This window comes from Trematomus bernacchii, unplaced genomic scaffold, assembly GCF_902827165.1.
Source record: "Trematomus bernacchii unplaced genomic scaffold, fTreBer1.1, whole genome shotgun sequence".
NCBI classification, from domain to species: domain Eukaryota; kingdom Metazoa; phylum Chordata; class Actinopteri; order Perciformes; family Nototheniidae; genus Trematomus; species Trematomus bernacchii.
In genome coordinates, this window is record NW_022987839.1 from 878396 (window position 1) to 899843 (window position 21448).

At 40.3% G+C, this 21448-nt stretch overlaps 1 protein-coding gene across 1 annotated transcript in view; it reads left to right on the forward strand.

Annotated features, from left to right (window-relative positions):
• insra (insulin receptor a) overlaps positions 1-21448 on the forward strand; it is a 52588-nt gene that overhangs the window by 15536 nt on the left and 15604 nt on the right. The window contains exons 3-8 of the mRNA XM_034153065.1: positions 13214-13550; positions 17665-17804; positions 18370-18514; positions 18844-19058; positions 20328-20454; positions 21157-21410. Coding sequence (XP_034008956.1) covers positions 13214-13550; positions 17665-17804; positions 18370-18514; positions 18844-19058; positions 20328-20454; positions 21157-21410 — 1218 coding nt within the window. The remainder of the gene's footprint in view (positions 1-13213; positions 13551-17664; positions 17805-18369; positions 18515-18843; positions 19059-20327; positions 20455-21156; positions 21411-21448) is intronic.

A 21448-nucleotide genomic window follows, 5' to 3' on the forward strand; every position in this document is an offset into this window, starting at 1 on the left:
TCTGCCCCTCAAATATTGTCTTTAATTTTTTGTAATATGTTTTCTTATTTATTTGGCACTTTATGTGTTTATTAGAGAGTGGACGTAAAAGGGATAACGGGGAATGAAGGGAGAAAGATCGATGGCGTTGTGGTTTATGGTCAGCGCCATAAAACCTTTTGGCCCTCAAGGGGAGCCCCCCATCTTGCATATTTAACAGGCTGCTTTTTATTCAAATGTGTGGAAAAGGCCAAGCATTTAGATTACTGTGAAATGAAATCTAATGGCATTTCCCATTTGTATGTGTATGATAAATTCTTAGTATATCACATTTGTTAAGCTTTTACCGTCATTTCCATCTTTGCATTAGTTTCATCTTTAAGATCTCGTTGTAATCAAATGCTGCTTATGTTTGTTCTCTTTTCCGAGTAGCCTTTGTTGCATCGAGCCCTGAGAGATATACATGGGCTGGTATTTCCCAGGTGGCCAGTATTTTACACACATGATTAAAAGTGATCTTAATTATCTACCCTCTGCCAGAGATGAGACACCCACGGGAGGCCTTCATCTTCCTCCTCCTTCTTCTTCGTATTCGCAGCAGCTTTCGCCAGTGTTTTCAAGATCTGTTACATATTTAATAAGGTCGAGAACGGCTTTTAGCAGACGCTTCGAACTCTGATTGGTTTGGCACTTTCTACACTTGTAGCATGTGTGACCCTGTGGCTTTTGGCAGAGGTTAGTGGTTTCGTGCAGCCTGTCACAATTGGAGTATTCCTATGAATCACATTTCAGTCAGGTCAGGTGAGGACTCGCTGCCGGACCTTTCTTGATATGGATGTTCCAAATGTACTCTTGGCTCCCATCACATATGTCTGTCCGCCAAACACAAGGGGGGTGTGTGTGTGTGTGTGTGTGTGTGTGTGTGTGTGTGTGTGTGTGTGTGTGTGTGTGTGTGTGTGTGTGTGTGTGTGTGTGTGTGTGTGTGTGGGTGTGTGTGTGTGGTGTGTGTGTGTGTGTGTGTGTGTGTGTGTGTGGTGTGTGTGTGTGTGTGTGTGTGTGTTGTGTGTGTGTGGTGTGTGTGTGTGTGTGTGTGTGTGTGTGTGTGTGTGTGTGTGTGTGTGTGTGTGTGTGTGTGTCAGACAGACATGGGGTTAGAAATCACACAGGGGCATAACCTCTGCATGTGTCTGTGCAGACAGAGTGGATGGCTATTGTTTAGTCTTGCTGCTAGGAAACATGAGAGTAACACTGTGGTGTAATCGTGCATATGAACACATCAGTCATTCACCCAGGCGATATCAGAAGGAAAAGCGAGGTCACCGGTCACTATGGGGGTGAGAACGGTGCAGAGGGGGAATGAGTAGGGGAGGATGGTTCCCGCCTCACCGTCGTTGACCTTTAGCCCTCCTCTTCACTGACCTTGTCGCAGCTCCCACACGCAACGGGCAGCGCTGGCGCCACGATCCTTTTCCACCCCGAACAATGGCTGTCGTAGAAGTTCATGGAGAGTTCTTCCCAATTGTTTCCGGTCTTTGTTGGTCTGCTTCCTCTCCGAGGTTATGAATGGGCGCACAGGCCTCGGCTGATGTCTCGGTAGCGGCAGACACTTTTATGAGACCAAAATACTGATGGCCGACCCTTGGGAGGTCAGCAAGGAAGGAAAGAGGACACATTTAGCCGCTAGTAAAGCTGTCTGTAGGGAAATAGAAGGATATTGTTACCAAGCTTTATTATTTTGAGATGGAAGTGACCCCTGTCGTGACATAACACAAAGAAGCTATGACTTTATTATATTGTCTTGACTCTTGACTTGCCTGTGTGTCACTTTAGATTCTTGGATGTCTCTGTGACATGTTAAAAGCTTCTGTATTCATTGCCTGTGACATTGCCTTAAAAACATGAACTCTGTTTGAAAGCCAAGCCAGCCTGGTGCCCCTCCCATCACATGAATCATTCCTTCTGTTTCTATTTCTGTAATGGCTCCTCATTCATTCTGTATACTCTATAATATTAAACCTTTAAGCTTAAATCTGTAGCACTTCACTCCAGCGAGAGGTACGTTTAAATGTTTTCAAACTGAGTCAAAGTTGATAGAAAATGTGTGCTTGTGAAGACATTACATCAACGCTAGGGCTGCATGATATTGGAAAAAACTGACATTGCGATTTTTTCCCCCTGCGATATATATTGCGATATGAAAACATACAGGAATTGAAGAAAAGACAGTTTTTTTTTTCCCCGCAAACCATCCTTTCTTGAACTTTTAATGCTATACAATTGGTATTTTTTTAACTATATTCAACCGGATGAAGGATTTTAGTCACGGACGTCTGGATCTTAAGTTATCAGAGCAACAAGCTGAGCTAGCTCGGTTAGCAGCGCCGAACTGCCCTGGAGAAACACATTAAACTACTTTATTCAGTTTTTTTTACCTTTAATCCCCGGGTCCGTTTGCTTTGGAGATTTGATTGTGATTGGTGGTTTGCTGTCACTCACTCAAGTACCCCTGACATGAGAGCCGTGCGAGTTTTCCTTTTGTAGCAAGCAGCAAAATAATTGTAACATGACGTGTTTTAGTTAATTTGCCTACTTAATATCGCAAGTCCTAAAAGAAAATGTAAAAAAGAAAAAGAAAATTAATTTTCTTTCTTTTTTAATCGCACGTCCACACGATGTGAATATCGCGCATGCGCATATCGCGATTATCGTCACGACACGATATATCGTGCAGCCCTAATCACCGCTGATTTTAAACTGCTGTGTCACTGAATATATGGCTAGCGAGTTAGCAATGCAAGGGATATATATTTAGTTTTGGCAATAAGATTACCCTTCCAAGAAGTATTTACAACCCAGCCATCATGTATGAATTCCTTTCTTATCTTTCTTTGTTGCCACTGTGCAAAGGCTTCTAAACAAATATTTAGCCCATCTGTGAGATGTTTTATCATTTCTCTTATAACAAAAAAACTTGTATATATGTTTGTACCTTTTTATATTTGGTGCTGAGCATTACAAGTAGGGATGCCAGCGATTATTCGATTTTTCGAATATTCGTTACAGTCTCCATAATCGAAAATTATTTTTAAAATTCGATTTTATTTATATATTTTTTTTATTATTATCTATGTTTTTCTTTTTTTTCCTGGCTTAGTTTCACCCAAAATATAGACTAATGCTAATAATCGATTAATATTCGCCAGGGCTGTCCGATTTTCGAATTTGATCATGGTCAGTTTCTGGCATCCCTAATTACAAGTCAGTCAAACATTTTAATAAAATGATTTTAATAAAATGATTTTAATAAAATGTTTGACTCCAATACAAGCTAACATTGTTGTAGGAATAGGAACAAATCAAAAGCGTTGAATTTGGGATGAATATAAAACACTCGGCATCAGTACAGCAGCTTTTTCTCCTTCTGTGTTGATACTAATGTGTTGACACTAATGTGTTGACAAAGTGGTCAAACTTGTGATGTACAAAGCTATATGTCCCAAACCAAGGACATATAGCACATTTCTACAAGGCCACTCAACAAGCTTTACAAAAACATAAAAAGAAATACGCCATACTAAAAAAGAAACACAAGTTACATTTAAAAACAGCCATCACATAAAGAATACAAAAGAATGAAGCAAAAAAAGAACAAGACGGGTACAAAATACGATTAAAAAAATAATGGATCTCGTGTATAAGGACTTATTTACGAGAGTAAATTCTGGCTTGTTTCTTTCACCAAGCATTTAGTTTGTAATCAGCCATGAAAAGGAATGACACAAGATCAGACAGAAACGCGTCAGCCTGCCTTTACAGTCTGCTGCTCTCTTCATGGTTCAGTATGCAGAGTGCTATTCTACTAGCCTAAATCCAGAATGCTCTCAGACCCCCCCCCCCGCCCCCCTCCTCCACACACACACACAGACACACACACACACACACACACACACACACACACACACACACACACCATGAGTCTTTTCCTTTGAGCTGACTTAACTGCTCTGGCACTCAGTCTCGTGGAGCTGCACCCTGCGAACCCTCGCCGCTCCTGGAACCATTCCCATGGAATCCCAGACATTTCAGGCATTTGGTAAAGCTGTGCCGACAGGCGTTTCTTCACCGCTGTACACGCTCACACTCACCACAGCCATTCGATTCACCTCACTGTTGTTTATTTAATCAGACCCGCAGGAAAATGTTTGCTCTTTATCTACTTTCACAAGTTACACGAGGCCTTGTAATCTATTTAACCTGTTATTTAAATGTTGTTATGCAGTGGCAAAATATCATTATTATTTAATACGGTTACACTGATGCAGCGGTGCCAAGCCCTAAGTCATAAGTACTCCAAGCTGTAAATGAATAAAGAAATACAAAAAACATAATGTAATGGTGTTTTTCAACCCTTAGAGTTTTAAAGGCTTGAGGAGGTTTTTACTGCAGTCCACGTAAAGCTAAATGGATCTATTGTAAAATGTTGAACATTTGCAATAGATTTGTAATTCCAAAATACAACGTTTTAATTTGAGTTCAAGCACAACTTGCATAACTTTTATTGTTCTTTGTTACTTCTCTAGACTGCTGACTTTTCTTCTTTTAACCTCCATTGTAAGTCTGACATTGTTAAAGTGAGGAGTACTACTAAATTGGTTTGTGTTTTTATACTTTGTGACGTTTATTTTTCACAGATTTTCTTTTTAGTGAACACAATCTGTTATTGGCACTTCTTGAACCCTAAAAGAGGATGCACTTAAAAGACAAAACTGTGATGAAAATAGACCAGATATTTTGAAAGAGCAGCAGTACCCGTGCTCTCTTGACTTGGATCCAGAAATCATGTGTACATTGCTTTGGGCAAAAGTGTCTGCCGAAAGAAAAAAGTATTTCCAGTGTGACTAGTTTTGTGATAAATGTCTTTGCGAACATTTTGGATTGATTTTTACTGCTTCCCTTTAAGTAAGAAGATTAATTGCGTTGGATAGGATTAGGATTTGGCAAAGACAATGGGTGTTATCCATTTTATTATGACGTAAATGTGACATTAATAGTTTTGATGAACAGGTAGTCAAAGTTAATCGAAGAGGTAGTCGTTATTTCAGCTTGACACTGAGCGCTGAGAGCTGAGAGGAAATGAAGATTCAAGGCTGTGGCGTGCGTCATTTGCCTGTAAAGCAGGCAGTGTAATTGCCATCAATGAGTGCACAGTGTTTATCATTCCTATTCCAGTCACGGACAAACTGGATATCCTGCCTTCAGATCTCAGCGGCGGCAGGGCAGCGTTAAAAACAAAAAGTGCTTTTCCATGTTGTTTGTGTGTTGTTGTTCTATTAGCGGAGACTGGGCCAGTTAATGAAATTGTTTACGGCTCTTGTTACCACTCGAGTCGCCTCGACCGAGCCCCGCTGCTGCTGAGTCAGAGCAGCTGAACAGTGGTTAGCGGTAAGAAATGAGACAAATAAATTGATCGTTTTTTGGTCGTCTGGTTCAGGAAGATTCAATGTTTTTGGTTATGTTCTTAATTTTGCTTTAACTTGATTTAGTTTCTGAGAATGATTCAATATGTACTCTTCAATATTCAGATGTCAGAGTGACAGTTATCGGCCGTGACTGACATCTAACTTTTTTCTGTGCTATACAAAACTAAATCACTTAAATTAGTTAGTATATCAAATTGAATAAATATCACCTGTTTGTCGTTCTTATGATTGTAAATCATTCAACAATAAAAAGCAAACGACTCAAACTAGAAGAACTTCAGAATGATTATAATGAAAATATCTGCCTTGTCTATGAAAGTCAAAAACCCAAAGATCTTCAGATTATTCATTTAGAATAACAGCACATTTAGCAAAACTCCAATAAAAGAAGCTTTTTGCCAGCAAAGAGAATTTCACTTTTCATGTTAAATGACTAATGATGATAAAATATTTATTATTAAAATTGAGTGTTGATCGATTTACTGACAGATCAACAAAACACCTCAAACCAACCCCTAAAAAGACCAAAGACAAAGAAGGATAAAAAGCGTTGCATTTGAGAAGCTTGAAACAGTTTGGTGGTTTTTTGAAGAATGACTTCATTAAGTTATCAATCAAAAGTTTTGATGTCGACTAATGATCTTATCGTTAGCTGTTTTCACCTCTTAATGAATGCTTTCCCTCTATGTCCGGAGGCCCTTTAAACAACCAGGCAGTCTGTCTAATGTTTTACAAAATTAGGTTATTTTGTGCTAATAAATATAGAATTATAAGTAATTACCCTCAAATTACATAAAGCCTTAACTCACAAACGACATTAAAATGGATTGTCTTCAGTCTACAAGGCCTGGGGTTGTTTGAGTCATAATAAAGCATTTAATTAAATGTCTATATCAGTGTCATTGTCAATGGCTTGCTTTTATATGGAAATTAAGCATTAGTAAAGCATTATCGCTGATGTCCATGTGACTCTTTTCAAAGTCAACAACACGACTCAAACGCCATGCGCTCGATGAATTGATTTATTGCTGATTGGTCTTCATTTGCAGGAGCTGCAGTTTGCAGAGACATGTTTGGAAATAGAAGACTATAATACATCTGTTGCTCACTAGCAGAGGGGAAACCAGGCCGCTCTGAATTAATGACAGACATTTTCAGGGCAGAGACCAGTAATCACACCAAGGGCAGCCCCAGGGGTTTTGATTCTGTTATAAAACTAGAGTTAAAGATTGTGTAGACCAGTGTTTTATCAAACTTGCAAAACGTTTTTGGTGGAGAAATAAAATAAGGTACAAGAGGTGCAATACAGTGTTTGGAAATCTTAAATGCTCCATTTCAAATGTTAGTCTCTCAATTCATGCAATAACACTAAGATGGTGTTGAAGATGTGTTGAAGTACACTTTATTTATTGTTGCACTTAGATTTGAGTGAGAAACAAGAACGTTGTGTTCACCTTTCTCCGTGTGTTTAGCTGTATTGCTTCTATGTTTCCAGAACAAGTTAGTTATCTGGATTTCCGTCTAACCTCCAAACTTGTTTGAGTTTGTTTGCAGTTAACCTTTGCAATCAAGATAAGAAATGTTACATATAAAATGTGGTTTATCGTACTAACAATCTAATTGTATCAAACTTATTGAAGTATAATTATTTATACTGCAAATCTGATATTTTTTACCATTACTAAAAAAGAAATAAACTCAAGTACCCCCTGCAGTACATCAAAGTCCCCCCCTCACTAGACTGATGTTATTTATTTTTTGTTTGAATTGGAAATAGGAACAAAGAAAAAAAAATAGGTTTCAGATGTCTGACTCATACGTGCCTCAATTTTTAGGACATTTTGTTTTCTTACAATCTGTGTTCCTCTGGCCCTGCACAGCTCTGACTATAACTGTGCTGTGAAAGAGATCAGCGTGCTGCTCTGTGGGTTTCTACAGACCAACACCTCTGTATGCCGTTATGAAACCAGTATATGGGTTAGTCTTTTCTTTTGCTTTGTGCCTTTCCCATGCTTAATGCATGACCTAATCATCCCTGAATATCGAGTCAGCTGTTGTGCAGCCACTGCCAAGCAATGCATGTCACATTTCAAACATAAATCAAAGTTCAAATTTGGCATTTAATTCAGCGCTCAAGTTGCAGCTCTTTTATTCTGTCAGTTAGTTTGAAAGAAAAGTTGAAAGTTCGCCATTTTTCAAAAGCTCTGTATTTCTTCTTCTTAAGATTATTCCCTTCTTGAGCTTCAGCAAAACTTTCTTTCATAAGAAACTAAATACTACCCATGTCACGGCCGTGGAATTTTAATTACCAACCCGCGCACCACCACATTCCCGTTTGGCATTTTCTGGGGTCTAATATGATCTTGACGCAGAAAGCCTGATTATACTGCTGTTTTACTCCTGCCAAATAAAAGTAACTTGGAAAAACTCACAACCCTTAATAATTTCAGAGAGAACTGTGGTTCATAAAACGTACGGAGGCTCTTCATTTTAGGCAGAAACCTCAGAGTTTGGGGAAGTTTGCTCCTCCTTGCCTGAATGAACACATTGCTAATGGCTTGCTGGTGTGCATTTCAATGTTAGTGGAAACAAGGAACATAGACATAGATAACTCTTCATACAGTGCGTGTGTGTTGGTTGCAGATATCAGACAAGGAGCCGATTATGATGAACTGTGTGAGTCATTCCTTGCAAGCTAAGTGGATTCTTTCTGCCTTTTCGACACCCCACGTTGTTGAAGCTCGCCTTGTGTTGGCAGGCTGGGCAAATCTGTTTCTTCACCTCCCATCTCCAAGTTGGCATGGACCTGACGGGATGTATTATTCTCTGTCACACAGGGGCTCGGAGTTGAGTTGATTTGTTGTTGATGTTTGTGTCGAGCTACGGTGATTGAGCGTCTCATTGTGTGGCAATCATCCAAGTGAAACCTCTGCTGATGAGATAAAGAGACAGGCATTTCTGCAGCATTGTTCCCCGGGCCTTCATGTGATCATGCCACATCAACTGCATAACAAGAGATCAGAGTGGTGTCGGAGGAACCAGAGTAATACGGACTTCAGACACGGGAGGCAATTCATTCAGCATCAAGACTCAGACAAATAAATAAAAACTGTAGCTAAACTTTAAACAGACCTAAGTCCAACTGCCGACCCAGCACTTGTCAAACTAAAATCCCATTGATTTATTGTTGTCAGGTGATGCTGTCCAAATGCAAGATAAGTCTTGAGAAACTGACAAGAGCAAACTGAAGCCGAGCATAACTAATTGACCCACTGAGAAAAGACCTCTGCTCTTCACGAGCGGCTAACTGAACGGTCTCTAGTGATAATAAAGAAACTGGGCCTCTATCTGGAGATTTGCATGTTTTAGGGAAAGAATGACAAACCGTCTCCTCGGCGTCCTTCTCGCTCGAGGAGATCAAAGATGGCTTGGGGTGGCCCCACTCTCAAAGGTCCTCTGGGTCTCGCCCTTGTAAACATTTTTGACAGGCACACAACACAAGAAACAAGTCTATCTCCTTCAGTGTGGTCACTGTTGTTGATTTTATAAAAGCCCCCATGATGAACAATACAGCTAATTTAGGATCGACTACCGGCATTGATTACAACTCGGCAGACACGGTCAAGTCAGCTGCTGGCAAAGAGAAGTGTGCAAATCTTTTCGACAGTTTGTTCTTGAGCTTCATAAAAGTGGTGGTGCATGTCTGAAGGTTGATATCAGTTACTAAAATGAACTGACCCTCTTTAACCCTAAAAGTCTGCATCCATTTGTGCCTCTGTTAAAAAAAGCATTAGACATTGCTGCAAATGACAATGATGGATTATTATTATTATTATCTACTCATGTAAACTCATGTAAGCTAGATACATGTATTTCTTTGAGCATTTTTACAACTGAAGGGATGTCTTGGTTGTAAAAATATCTCCAAATAAATGTCTTTCTTTCTTTAGTTAACTGGTTAAGAAACCGTAAGATACACCGCTTCAGATCTAATTGAAACCTAAAACAGATTCAATGTGGAGATGCAACTACCTAGTTATATTTCATTATCTGAACTGTTTATATCCATTTTTAATGAGACTTAAAGAGCAAAAATAATTCTTCTAATTGATCGAACACAATTTCCAAAGATATTTCATTTTAAATTATACAAAACAAAAAAACAAATCAAATGTTCAAATTTGACCCAAAATATATTTGTGGGTGATCATAGCTGAAATGCTCTATCGTTTATCAAAGTTGTTAATATTAATGAGCAACTTTCAGCTTTAATGCAGGGTTAATATGATAACAGGATTGTGTGACTATCTTATATTAGAAGCTGGCTCAAATGTAGTTATTATCTAAATCATTATTAAATAATAATGAATGGCCTTCCACTTGTTTAATCATACTATCTGAAATGATTATTATTTTTAAATTTAAAGTCAGCCCTAAGCCCCTGATCCATCAGTTTGTTGAAGGACTTAATATTGTTTTTGTTCAAACACATATTTCAATTTGCATGGACGTTTTTCAGTTGTTCCCGTGCGGTTAAAGTATGTAAAATCTGCTAATGCGTTGTGGACACGATGAGACCTGATGCATCGCCCAAGGCAGCGAGCTGTTCATCTCAATACTAACACAACAGGTTTCTCTCAACACGTGTTTGAACCCATTTTACTACTAAATTCCAATCAACAATCACATGCAAGACAAACAATGTTCCCGGTTGAAAAGTTCTGACAAGATTGATGTGCCTGAAAATCAGCACTATTTACCAGGAAATACTTGTGTTTAGATTAGTAGAAAAGAAGGCGATTCACAGTTGTGAGGAGACGGAAAAAGTAGAGCAGCTCTAGCCTGTTACTATGTGGCTCTTGTGTCGGAGGGTTTTTCAGACCTCCCATTGCTGCTGTCTGACTGGCTGCGGGGGGAGAGAGGGACACAAAGGGTTAAACTGTGCGCCTGTCTTCCTTGGAGATGGGAGAGGCCATTTGAATGGCTAGCTTCTGCAGCTAGCCTACACATTGGCTAAGGCTGAGGGTGGATCTGCTGCTGGGCCTGTGCTCCGACATGGAGCCGGCTGCAGGATCAGGAGTCAGTGTGAGCAGACTGCAAAGCTTTGAGTGTGTTTGTGTGTACATACATCACATTGGAGGGGAAGTTGAAGGGCAGCTTTTCTAATAAACTATTGAGTCTGAACATAAACCTATCAAGTGGATATTTCTTGTTTTAAAGCGTGAAAATCATAATTTTTGTATTATTGTAAATCCTGTTGCCGAGTAGATTATTTCAATTTACAGACTGACGTAGATAAAAGGTGGTTATATCATTTGTTTTTTCTAGCACCAAGCCCCCTTTAACTCCCCGCGCACTCTGCCATTCTCATAATGCTGCCGCCCGCCCCAAACACACACTCTTTTAATCTTTAAGAGCTTACCTCTGTGAATCTATGAGGACAGGGTGTCCGTGTTGTTTTGTTAATTTAAGGGTCAACCTCAGGACACTAATGAAACCAAGCAGCAACAATAGAGAGCGAGCAAAGAAGAACAGACTTTGGAGATAATTGTCTCCTGCAATGGGAACATAAATGTCCCTTCTTGTTTTGTTTTATGTGGGTGAAAATGATTTCTAACCCCTACAAGAAGGAACATAATCCCAACTTTACGAGCTGACCTGTAACCTGCCCTTAACCTCAGGGACTCATTATGTCCTCGGCTGTCAAACGGTCTTAATGTGGCTCTCGTGGCTGACAAGCTAATCTGAGCCGGCAGGTCAGTCAGCTGTGTTTACCTCTGAGAATCCTCCATCTATCCACACACACTTGTACTCACAAACTCAGCTGATCTACTCACACACACTCGCACCTGCAGAGTCTGATGTTACGTAACTGGCTGAATTAAGGGCACGCACACATGTAGATGCATGTACAAACAGCCAACCTACAGACTTGTCTCTGTCCTTAACTAATCTTGTTTACTCCACTAACACCTTCACTGAACTTCAGGGTGTGTGTGTGTGTGTACTGCATTTAGAGCATGTGTAAGTTGTGTTACTTGAAAGAAGGCCAGGGAAGTTTTGTTAAGCTCTAAATGACTAGTGTCTTAACATTAGATTAGATTTAATATGTTTTAGGTGTTGGACAGCTGAGTTTTAAGATTGAATTTAATAGTGTACAATTATCAGAATAATTGTTAATTACAGCTTTGAGAGTTGTTGTGATCTTTATCGATCATAGTGTTTCTCAGCGTGAGGAACTTGAGGAAAGTGCAAGGGTGCTGGAAGATTTGTATACATTTTTATTTTTCAAATAACCCTTTCTAAACACAAATAAGGAAGGGACATTTGATTTAATTTGATATAAATTAAAAGTCACTCCTTTTATTGTGTTTAAAAGAAAAGAAAGAAGCAAGACATCACGCACGTGTCTCGCTCCAGTTTTCTCGCCCTCTGTCTCACTTTCACCAAGCCTTCTGGATAAGTGTCTGTCTTTTTTCAACTAGTGTTGGATCCCTGCTGTTTGTATTCACCATGCTTGTTGGCCAATGACAGATGGTCTTCTGGGCGGCTGGCTAGTGAGGGAGGAGGGATTTCCCTCCTGCTGACACATAGCTCCGACCATACAAGATATCTCCGGAGTTTGAGATATTAATATATATTGTAATATACTGTAACTTGGGGGAACTCAGAATCAGAATATCTTTATTAGTCCCACAGAGGGGACATTTGAATTGTTACATCGAAATGATAGAGGCAAAATATGAATTACATTTACAAATATTACCAATCCAGGTGGAAAACAATAAGTAAAGTAACTAGGGATGCCAGAAACTGACCATGATCAAATTCGAAAATCGGACAGCCCTGGCGAATATTAATCGATTATTTGCCCCCCCCCCCCCCCCGCGGGAGAGAAGGGGAAAAAAAATATTTTCGCAGAGCTTGCATTTTACTTCATTTGCACTTGTCAGTTCGAAGTAGTTCCACGAGGAACTCTTCTTTGTTCATCTTTAGTTGTGTTGTTCTCACTGTTCTGTATATCGCCAATAAATCAATCGCACGTGTGACTGAGAAGGGGGGCGGGGGGCGGGGGCGGTGTGTAGCAGGCTGCAGCAGGCTGCAGCAGGCAGCAGCAGTCTGCACTCTGCGCAGCCTGCGCTGCTGGCTTCCTCCAAGTTTACAGTAAAACAAACTGGTGGTGTGACCAATGGCCATTTACAATTATTAATACTATTACTATTATTAGCATTAGTCTATATTTTGGTTGAAACTAAGCCAGGAAAAAAAAGAAAAACATAAATAATAATAAAAATATATATAAATAAAATCGAATTTTAAAAATAATTTTCGATTATGGAGACTGTAACGAATATTCGAAAAAAAGAATAATCGCTGGCATCCCTAAAAGTAACAGTATTTAAAAAATAAATAAAATAAGTGTTTTTTTTTTATGCATGCTTCTTAGGTAACATTAAGCTGTCTTTGGCTCTTTCCTGCTGTAACAATGTAAATGTCCCCTCTGTGGCACTAATAAAGGTATTCTGATTCTGTAGCATGTAGTAGAAGTGTGCCAGATAACAGTAGTACAAATAAAAGTATATATTGCACATTTATTACAGATTTTGTTACAGTAGTTGAACTGAAATCATATGCCGGTGTCTGAATGCTGATAAGCTTCTGTTTCCTGCCTCTTTTCCCTCAGCCCATATTCAACCCTTTCTTGAACTTTCACATTTGCTTCACTAACTCTGTCCTTCCTCTCTCCCCTGCAGTGTGCCCGATGCATTGTAAACATCGAGCCTGCACCAAGGACGACCTGTGCTGCCACGACCAGTGTCTGGGCGGCTGCCTGAAGCCCCACTCAGCCGATCACTGCGTGGCCTGCCGCGGCCTCCAGCACGAGGACAAGTGTGTGGACCGCTGCCCCGAAAACCACTTCACTTACAGGGGCTGGCGCTGCGTCTCCTTCGGCTTCTGCCAAGACCTCCACAACAGATGCAAGCGCGAGAAGGAGCGCAGCAAGAGCGCCGACTGCCACGAGTACGTCATCCACAACGGGGCCTGCATCCACGAGTGTCCCTCCGGCTACACCACCGTCAACTCCTCCTCGTAAGTGGACACTCATGCCGGTCTGATGGGCTCCTGATGGTCTGATGGAACTATGTGTGCTCAGTGAAGCTGGATTAAAATTCTGCACACACACACACACACATTCACAAAAAAGTGTAATCCTGGGCCTGGGTTTATTCCCCCACAAATTTACACATTTATAATTCAAAACAATGCTTTAGTTTACAAACAGAACACTTGTTATTATCTGGTGTGAAAAGAATGGTGGCTGCTAGGAGCATTCACTGGGGATATTTTATTTACTCTTATTTAAACTCTCAGCAAATGTTCTACATTTTTCAATCAACTTATGAAATCAACAATCTAGTTGAGTGTCAGCTTTCCTACAAACCTTATAATATTCCTCATGTTTTATTCCTTATTGGTACTTTTAAACCTTTAAATCCCATTCCAAAAAATGTGACTCTTCCCCACTAATACAACTCATAACCCTTCAACTGCTTCTGGATAGAGATTCAAGCCAGCAATGCCGTTGTTGCCTCTTCATAAAAAATGTCCTCCTCTTTGATTTTTGTATTTGACCCAAATAGATCAGGCAGGTGACTAGGAAGAAAAAACTAAAGAAATAAAAAGTTGTTTTTCAGATTTAAGCAAAAAGCTTTTAATCTTTTATAAAGAAAATTGATACAGCAGTGATCATAACGATAGCAACAACAGACTCCATTTTTTAAAAGAAAAAAGAGTTCAAACTAATTAAAAATAAAGGTGGTGTTAAATTATAAATTCCTTCCTTGGTTTAGTTATTGCCACTGTGTTCAGAACACAGTGTGACTGTGTATGTGCTCAGCAGGAACTGGAGGTCCTGGTGAGCACATACACACATTCATACACACCTCTTTGTAGCGTGTGTGTGAGACCGCAGAAAGCCATCTCAAAGTGGTGCAGCGCAGTAAGCAGCCTGGCACATCCTGGTTTCTGAGCCTGACTGTATCCATCTGCGAAAAAAGAAAATTCTCACACGCCTCACAAATGATTGATGATTGTTTACCAACTGCTGCTGTCCGCATTGCGGTGAGCGAGCTATAGGTGCTGACGTGTGAAGTGTTTTTTCCCTTCTTATCCCCATCTGTAATTTACAACCAGTTGTGTGCATATCTTGGTAAGCTTCATCCGAACAGACTTCCCTCCCTGAAGTGTGGTGTTGTGGTTGTGCTGACTTGCCATTGACCTTTATGGCATCCCTCTTTGACAACTTCACTGACTGTGACGGGCTGTTGATTAGTGTGGGCGTGGCTGCGAGACTCTGCAGACAGCACTAATCACTCTGCTCGGGCAGAGGTTGAAAACGCGGCTGGATCTTTCAGGACTTATTGTCTTCTGTTACAACAAGACTGGGAGGCACTTAAACTCCAGGGGAGGCTGTCAGTGACCCGGGGAGCAGGACTCCATTGGCCAGCTGCAAATAGAGAGTGAGTGAGTGTGTCTGGCAAGCAGCCGCAGCAGCGTGGAGCGGGCAGCCTGCCTCTGACGATAGTGATGACAGGCAAAAAGTAATGTGTGTTTAACCTTTATTTATCCAGAGAAGATTTGACAAGCACCATTCATCTCTGTTCAAACAACACACGGCTTCACATTTATGGAGTGACGCGCTGTACATTCACACCTGGGACGTTTCTACCTGGACTCTGTAAGCAGATGAGGGTGAAGTGCCTTGCTCAAGTGCTACTGATGTTTAATCACTGTTCCAGATCCAACGTTTGAGATCAGAAGAAAATCACACACAACCAGATGTTCCTTTTTGTGCAACAGAAATAATGAAAGTCCACAGATTCATTTATAATCAGTTAAATAAAATGCTTCAAGCTGTAGTGCATTTCATCAGGCTTGTAAAACAATACGAAACATTATGAACACATTTGTTGGGTTCAAGTTCTTTGTTCACATCATATGCGCAACAATTACACGTGGCAGTCATGGCAATACAATTCTTAGGCCTCAGGCACTCTCCAACAATGCTCATTAAGTATCTATAAAAATTGAAGTAATTCAGTTGAAAGCAAAATCTGTATCTAAGACATAAGTTATTGCAAGTGCAAGTTAGTATTGCAAATGAATAGTATGAATGTAAACAGTGCTTAAGGTGCATAATGAGAATGAATGAGGGGGAGCTTGATACACGGCAGCCATCTTCAGTGCCAAGTTTAAAGGGTTTTGTCATAAAGTCATAACTTCTGGTTTATATCAAATCTATATTTTGACATCACGTGCTTTACACACATAACATTAATTGCATTATATGATTCTGTCCTCAGTTATATAGATATATTTATTTTTGTTCAGCAGAGTTAAAACAATAGGAACGTTGTAATAACGAAATAACAAATGTACCGATTACAAACATTTAAAAAATGCACAACAATAACATCACATTAGTGCATCTCAATATAAAGCTATATATATATATTATTGTATACCTTTTGCCTACATTGCACAGGTGAAACTTGAGTGGGAGCTGCTCGTATCTTTGAAACAATGCTTGAACCAATTTCATTAAAAGGAGCCTCTCGATGGGCAGATTTGATCCCTTCCTGCCAGGTGATCAGAGCTGTAATCTAAACCTTTATACCAGCGCTGACCTGTGATGAACCCACCCTCATCTCAACCTCTGAATCCCGTTCTGTTCCCCTTATGGCACAGCTCTTCTCTTTGGCATCCATCTCCCGTCTCTGGCTTTAACCTAAGCTGTGGAAATGAAAGTGCTTTGTGGATAAGCGGTGTACTCCAAGGCGTTATGAGTGTCTAGGCTGAAAGTGCAGATGTGGCACTAGAGAGGGAAAAAGGTCAAGAGATATGTAACAATGCCACATAGACCTTCTTTTGTTTGCAAGACATAGACACGCATTTCAGCTATTTTGTGTTTTGTCAGTGATTTGTTTTGTTATTTAAAGCTGTCATTAATCTTTTACAAGTGCCTCTGTACCCTCTGCTTTATATTTCTCCTATTTTAACATATACTTGTAGATTAGTGCCATGATATCTGTAGCTGCCACCAGCATCCATTATTTAGCATCCACAAAAGAAATGCCACATTCTTCTGTAATTGTTGTGACAGCTTAGTCAACCGTTGCTAAACAATGGCACTCTCACCTCATAAACCAACCAACCAGACAGCAGCAAAAAATACTTGAACACAATCAAACCTTCAAAAACAAGTAAGTGTCTCCTCACTTTGTGAATCTGAGAGACTGCTGTGTACTTTATATTTAACCTCATCATACAGTAGATAGCACGGACCACATTATGAGTGTGGGGATTGTACAGACAGCTTTTCAGGAAATGGGTTAATATGGTTGACACACAAAGCCATGACCATACACCGGTTATGAAAAGAGACTTGTTGTGAAATCATTACGTAAGCCAGGTTGTTTGTGTTGCTAAGACGAAGGGTTGGGGTCTGTTAATTAAAAACACAGGTTGAGTGAAGCTTCTTTTTTAGTGTTTTTGTTTTGCATTCAGTGCAGCTTTGACAGTTCACCACCGAATCAAAAATACATATTGTTTTTCTTTCAGGCCATAAATGCCTGTCTTGTGAATATATAACAGAACTATGTGGCACTTGGCTTGTTAGGGTCAAACCACAATCTTGTTGTGAGTAGTTTTCTTTTAGGAACTTACTATGTTCTCTCTTTCTCTTCCACTCGGCAACTCACACAAGAAAACTAGTTTGAAAAAAAGCTGTTTTTGGCAAGAAGAAATGTATGGATTGTTATGAAGGTTTATGGTGCAATCAATGTTTTTACTACTAGCTCATAGTAATGTATCCACAGAAACTAGTTTTCCGCTCTACAGAAAGATTTGGTGTTTTAAAGTGACTGTTTCAGCTGTCTGGCCGGCGACTTTACTGTTTCAGTTTAATATCACTGCTTATCAGCTCATTCAGCCATAACAGGCAGCAGGTTTCAGCAAAAACAAAATCACACTGTTCACGACCTGCAAGCCAGATGCTTCTAGTATGTCTGTGTTAAAGAGAACTGTAAAAAAAAAAATTGAATTAACTTCAAAGCACATCTATCAGTTTTGATTTGTTGCTCCAACACACATATTTCAGAATATTTGACTAATCTTTGTTTTTTGTCACGCTTTTCTTCAATAGGCTGAACTGCACTCCCTGTGCAGGGCTCTGTCCGAAGGTGTGTATGGGTCTGAAGACGGTCGACTCTGTGACGGCGGCCCAGGCTCTGAGAGGCTGCACGGTCCTCAACGGGAGCCTCGTCATCAACCTGCGTGGAGGAAGTGAGTATCTGTGCTGTAATCAGATTACAATATACAACAGAACAACAATAGGAGACGTTATTAAAAATAAACCAGATTGTAAATTGAAATAAAATGAAGTTTCAAATCTGAGACCACTCAACAAAAATACATCAATAAACATTAATGAACAGATAAAAAGGTCAACACAAATGTAAGGGGTTTGCATGATTTTGTGTGATTAAAAGGATGTTTTGGTTCTTTGTCCTTTCTCTAAGAAAAGGCAAGAAGCTAGGTGTAGATTAACACACAATATTTGTATCAGATTTTTAGCACATTTAACGTACCATTAGCATAAAGACACATTGGGCATGAACAGTGTATGACATTTTATAATGAAAATGTCTAAAAGTTTATTTGATTGTAAACAATAATGTCAAACAGCTTATTTTTATTTTGCCAAAAAGAAAGCTGGGATGAACAAAAAAAAGGAATTGAAAACAGAGATCAGTTTGTTGCCAAACAACAGCTGCCTGAGGAGCTTCAGCACTGAGCATGCTGTGGAAGCACAGGTCACTTCAGGGCTTTTTCTTCTGGTTTTCTGCAGACAACATCGCAGCTGAACTGGAGGCCAGCCTGGGCCAGCTGGAGGAGATCACTGGATACCTGACAGTGAGACGTTCCTACGCCCTCGTATCCCTCTCGTTTTTCCGCAAACTCCGTGTTATTCGTGGGGAGGAACAGGAAATCGGGTGAGTCTCCTTCTTCTGAGCCTCCTCTCATCCTCGCCATGTCACAGCCTCTGCCTGTAATTATGAGTTAAAAGCGGAAGGACTGACCTTTTTCAAAATGTCTTTCTGTGGTAACTGTTTTTTGTTGATGTTCCCAAATCATATATGAGGTTTGATTCAGTCGAGGTGGAAGGCACTTGCAGCACATTGGGCTACACTTAAGCATGGCATATGATGCAAAATGTGGGCTAACCACTCTCAGACACTTTTCAATTTTTCATATATTCCTCAGCTAAATCCTACGCATCGTGAAGGATATGTTTCATGCAATTTTGTGTGTTCTTTTCCAGAAATTACTCGTTCTATGCCCTGGATAACCAGAACCTGCGGCAGCTCTGGGATTGGTCCAAACACAAGCTGACCATCCTTCAGGGACGCATGTTTTTCCACTACAACTCCAAACTCTGCATGTCGGAGATCCGCAAGATGGAGGAGGTGTCGGGGACCAAAGACCGGCAAATCAAGAACGACATCGCCTCCAAGACCAACGGAGACCAGGCCTCATGTAAGAACCTCTGAAAACATGGCAGCTGTTACAGGAGTCACTATGGCAACAGACGAGTCGACTCTGGTACAGACACAAACAGAGTCCTAGTTATTGTTATGATGGTCATTTCCTGTTCCTATATGTTTACTGATGGATTAACTGGGAACAACCAACAGAGCAAAGCAAAGAATAACTGTTGACATGGTAACAGTGATATAGGTTTTGTCCTATTTGTTGTTTCTGTCTTTAACGACATATTCTGATCTAGTTAGGTGACAGTGAGCAGGGATGAGTTTATACTGTTTCATTATAGATTGAGACAAGGGGATAATCTTTTATATGTTTTTGATACTTTTACTTTTAAAATAAAAGAGACTCAGGGTTCCAACGTGTCCTGGAAAACATTTTTAGTCAGGGAAAAGAGCGAGAAAGTCAAATGTCCTGGAAAATCATGTGGAAAATTATTTCAACTTTGCACCGTTTTTTTTCTTCCGCTTAGAATGAGCTGTAACAGAAAAACTGAAAACATTGTTATCTGAAAAGGTGACGTTGTGTTCAGGATCATATCACTGTTTCCAATGGTAGTTTATGAACAAGAGTATTTCCAATAGGCTGCCCCTACAGTATGTTGTAATGTGAACACACCCACAAGTCACATGATAGCAGATTGGATGGCATTACAGGGTGATGCTTTCTTCTACACTTGTTTTAAACGGTTAAATATAGTTCAGTTGCTAAAGTTGGGGTGCTTGCTAGCTTGTTTTGCGTGCAAGCATTTAGCAGCCGGGTCATAACAGCAAACTGGAGCCCAACTGTATACCGGCAGTGGCTCAGTCAGTAGGGGCTTGTACTGGGAGCCGTAGGGTCGCCGGTTCACGTCCCTGACCAGACCTAAAAATGGAGTGTGGACTGCTACTTGGAGAGGTCCCAGTTCACCTCCTGCCCTGTCGTGGTGCCCTTGAGCAAGGCACCGGACAACCCCCTCCCCCCCCCCCACTCCCATTGCTCCCGGGCGCTGTACAATAGCTGCCCACTGCTCCTAGTACTAGACTCCTGGTACGAGGATGGGTTAAAAGCAGAGAACACATTTCACTGTGTGCTGTGTGCTCTGCATGTGTGACCATTAAAGAGGGTTTCATCCCCCCCAATATTATTATTAGTCAAATACAGGATTAATACTTGCTATTTGTAAATGGTAGCTTTACAATGAAGTGCTGTGCTTTTGTAAGAGATAAGTTATAGCCATGTACTCCAATTTTTATTTTGGTTCTTTTTTTTGTTGATCAGGTGAGAACCATGTGTTGAGGTTTACCCAGATCCGAACCATGAGCGATAAGATAATGGTCAAGTGGGAGCCCTTCTGGCCTCCAGATTTCAGAGACCTGCTGGGCTTTATGGTGCTCTACAAAGAAGCGTAAGTACATTTTAAATCCATCTTTAACATTCAGACCTAGATCTCTGCCAGACAAATATTTTATTAGCTGCCATAGTACATTATATTTAAGAGAAATATGAATTGAATCAGATCAGATGAATTTTGGATGGTGTTAATGGCAAAACACTTGATATAACATAACTACTCTGTTACTGTTTACAATATTAGCCTGGTACTTTACTCAATAACATCAAAACATCTAAAAGGGTCTCTTCAAATAATTACACTGAACTGACTAAGAAGTCATTGAAGGAAGCATTTTAGATTCAGATGTAAAATTCTCTGCCTGCAGTAGCATTACCACAGAAACTAATATGAGGTCACCTGTTGGCTTTAGTGAAGCACCAAACAATGAACTGGACATCAATCCTGCAATATATTGTATCACTAGGTCATGCAGGTTGAGTTTGAATGAATTTAAAGGTATTATTTATTTGTATTCAATAGTTTTGGACCTTTTATTAGTTTTTTTTTAAATCCTGTTTCAACCGTCTCTTCTGCCTCAAGAGATGTTTTGGAAAGCTTTTTACCTTCACTGCCTGGCCAGATATATTCCATGATAAATGGCTGTAAAACATCAAACTGAAACTCAATATCCTTTTCTCAACTGGAATACAATTTAAGCCTGCATATAACTTTTTTTTTTCTATCATCTACTGTTATTGTTTTTCCCCAAAATAGAACTTTTCAGAACGTAACTGAGTTTGACGGGCAGGACGCCTGCGGCTCCAACAGCTGGGTGATTGCTGACGTTGACCCTCCGCGCCGGGCCACAGAGGGGGACAAGGAGCAGTTTGAGCCAGGTCATCTCATCCTGCCTCTGAAGCCGTGGACGCAGTACGCCATCATGGTGAAAACGCAGCTCTCAGCCTCTGACGAGCACCAGGTCCACGGAGCCAAGAGCGAGATCATATATGTCCGCACCAACGCCACCAGTAAGACTGATTTACATCTGTGTTGTTCACTGGATATA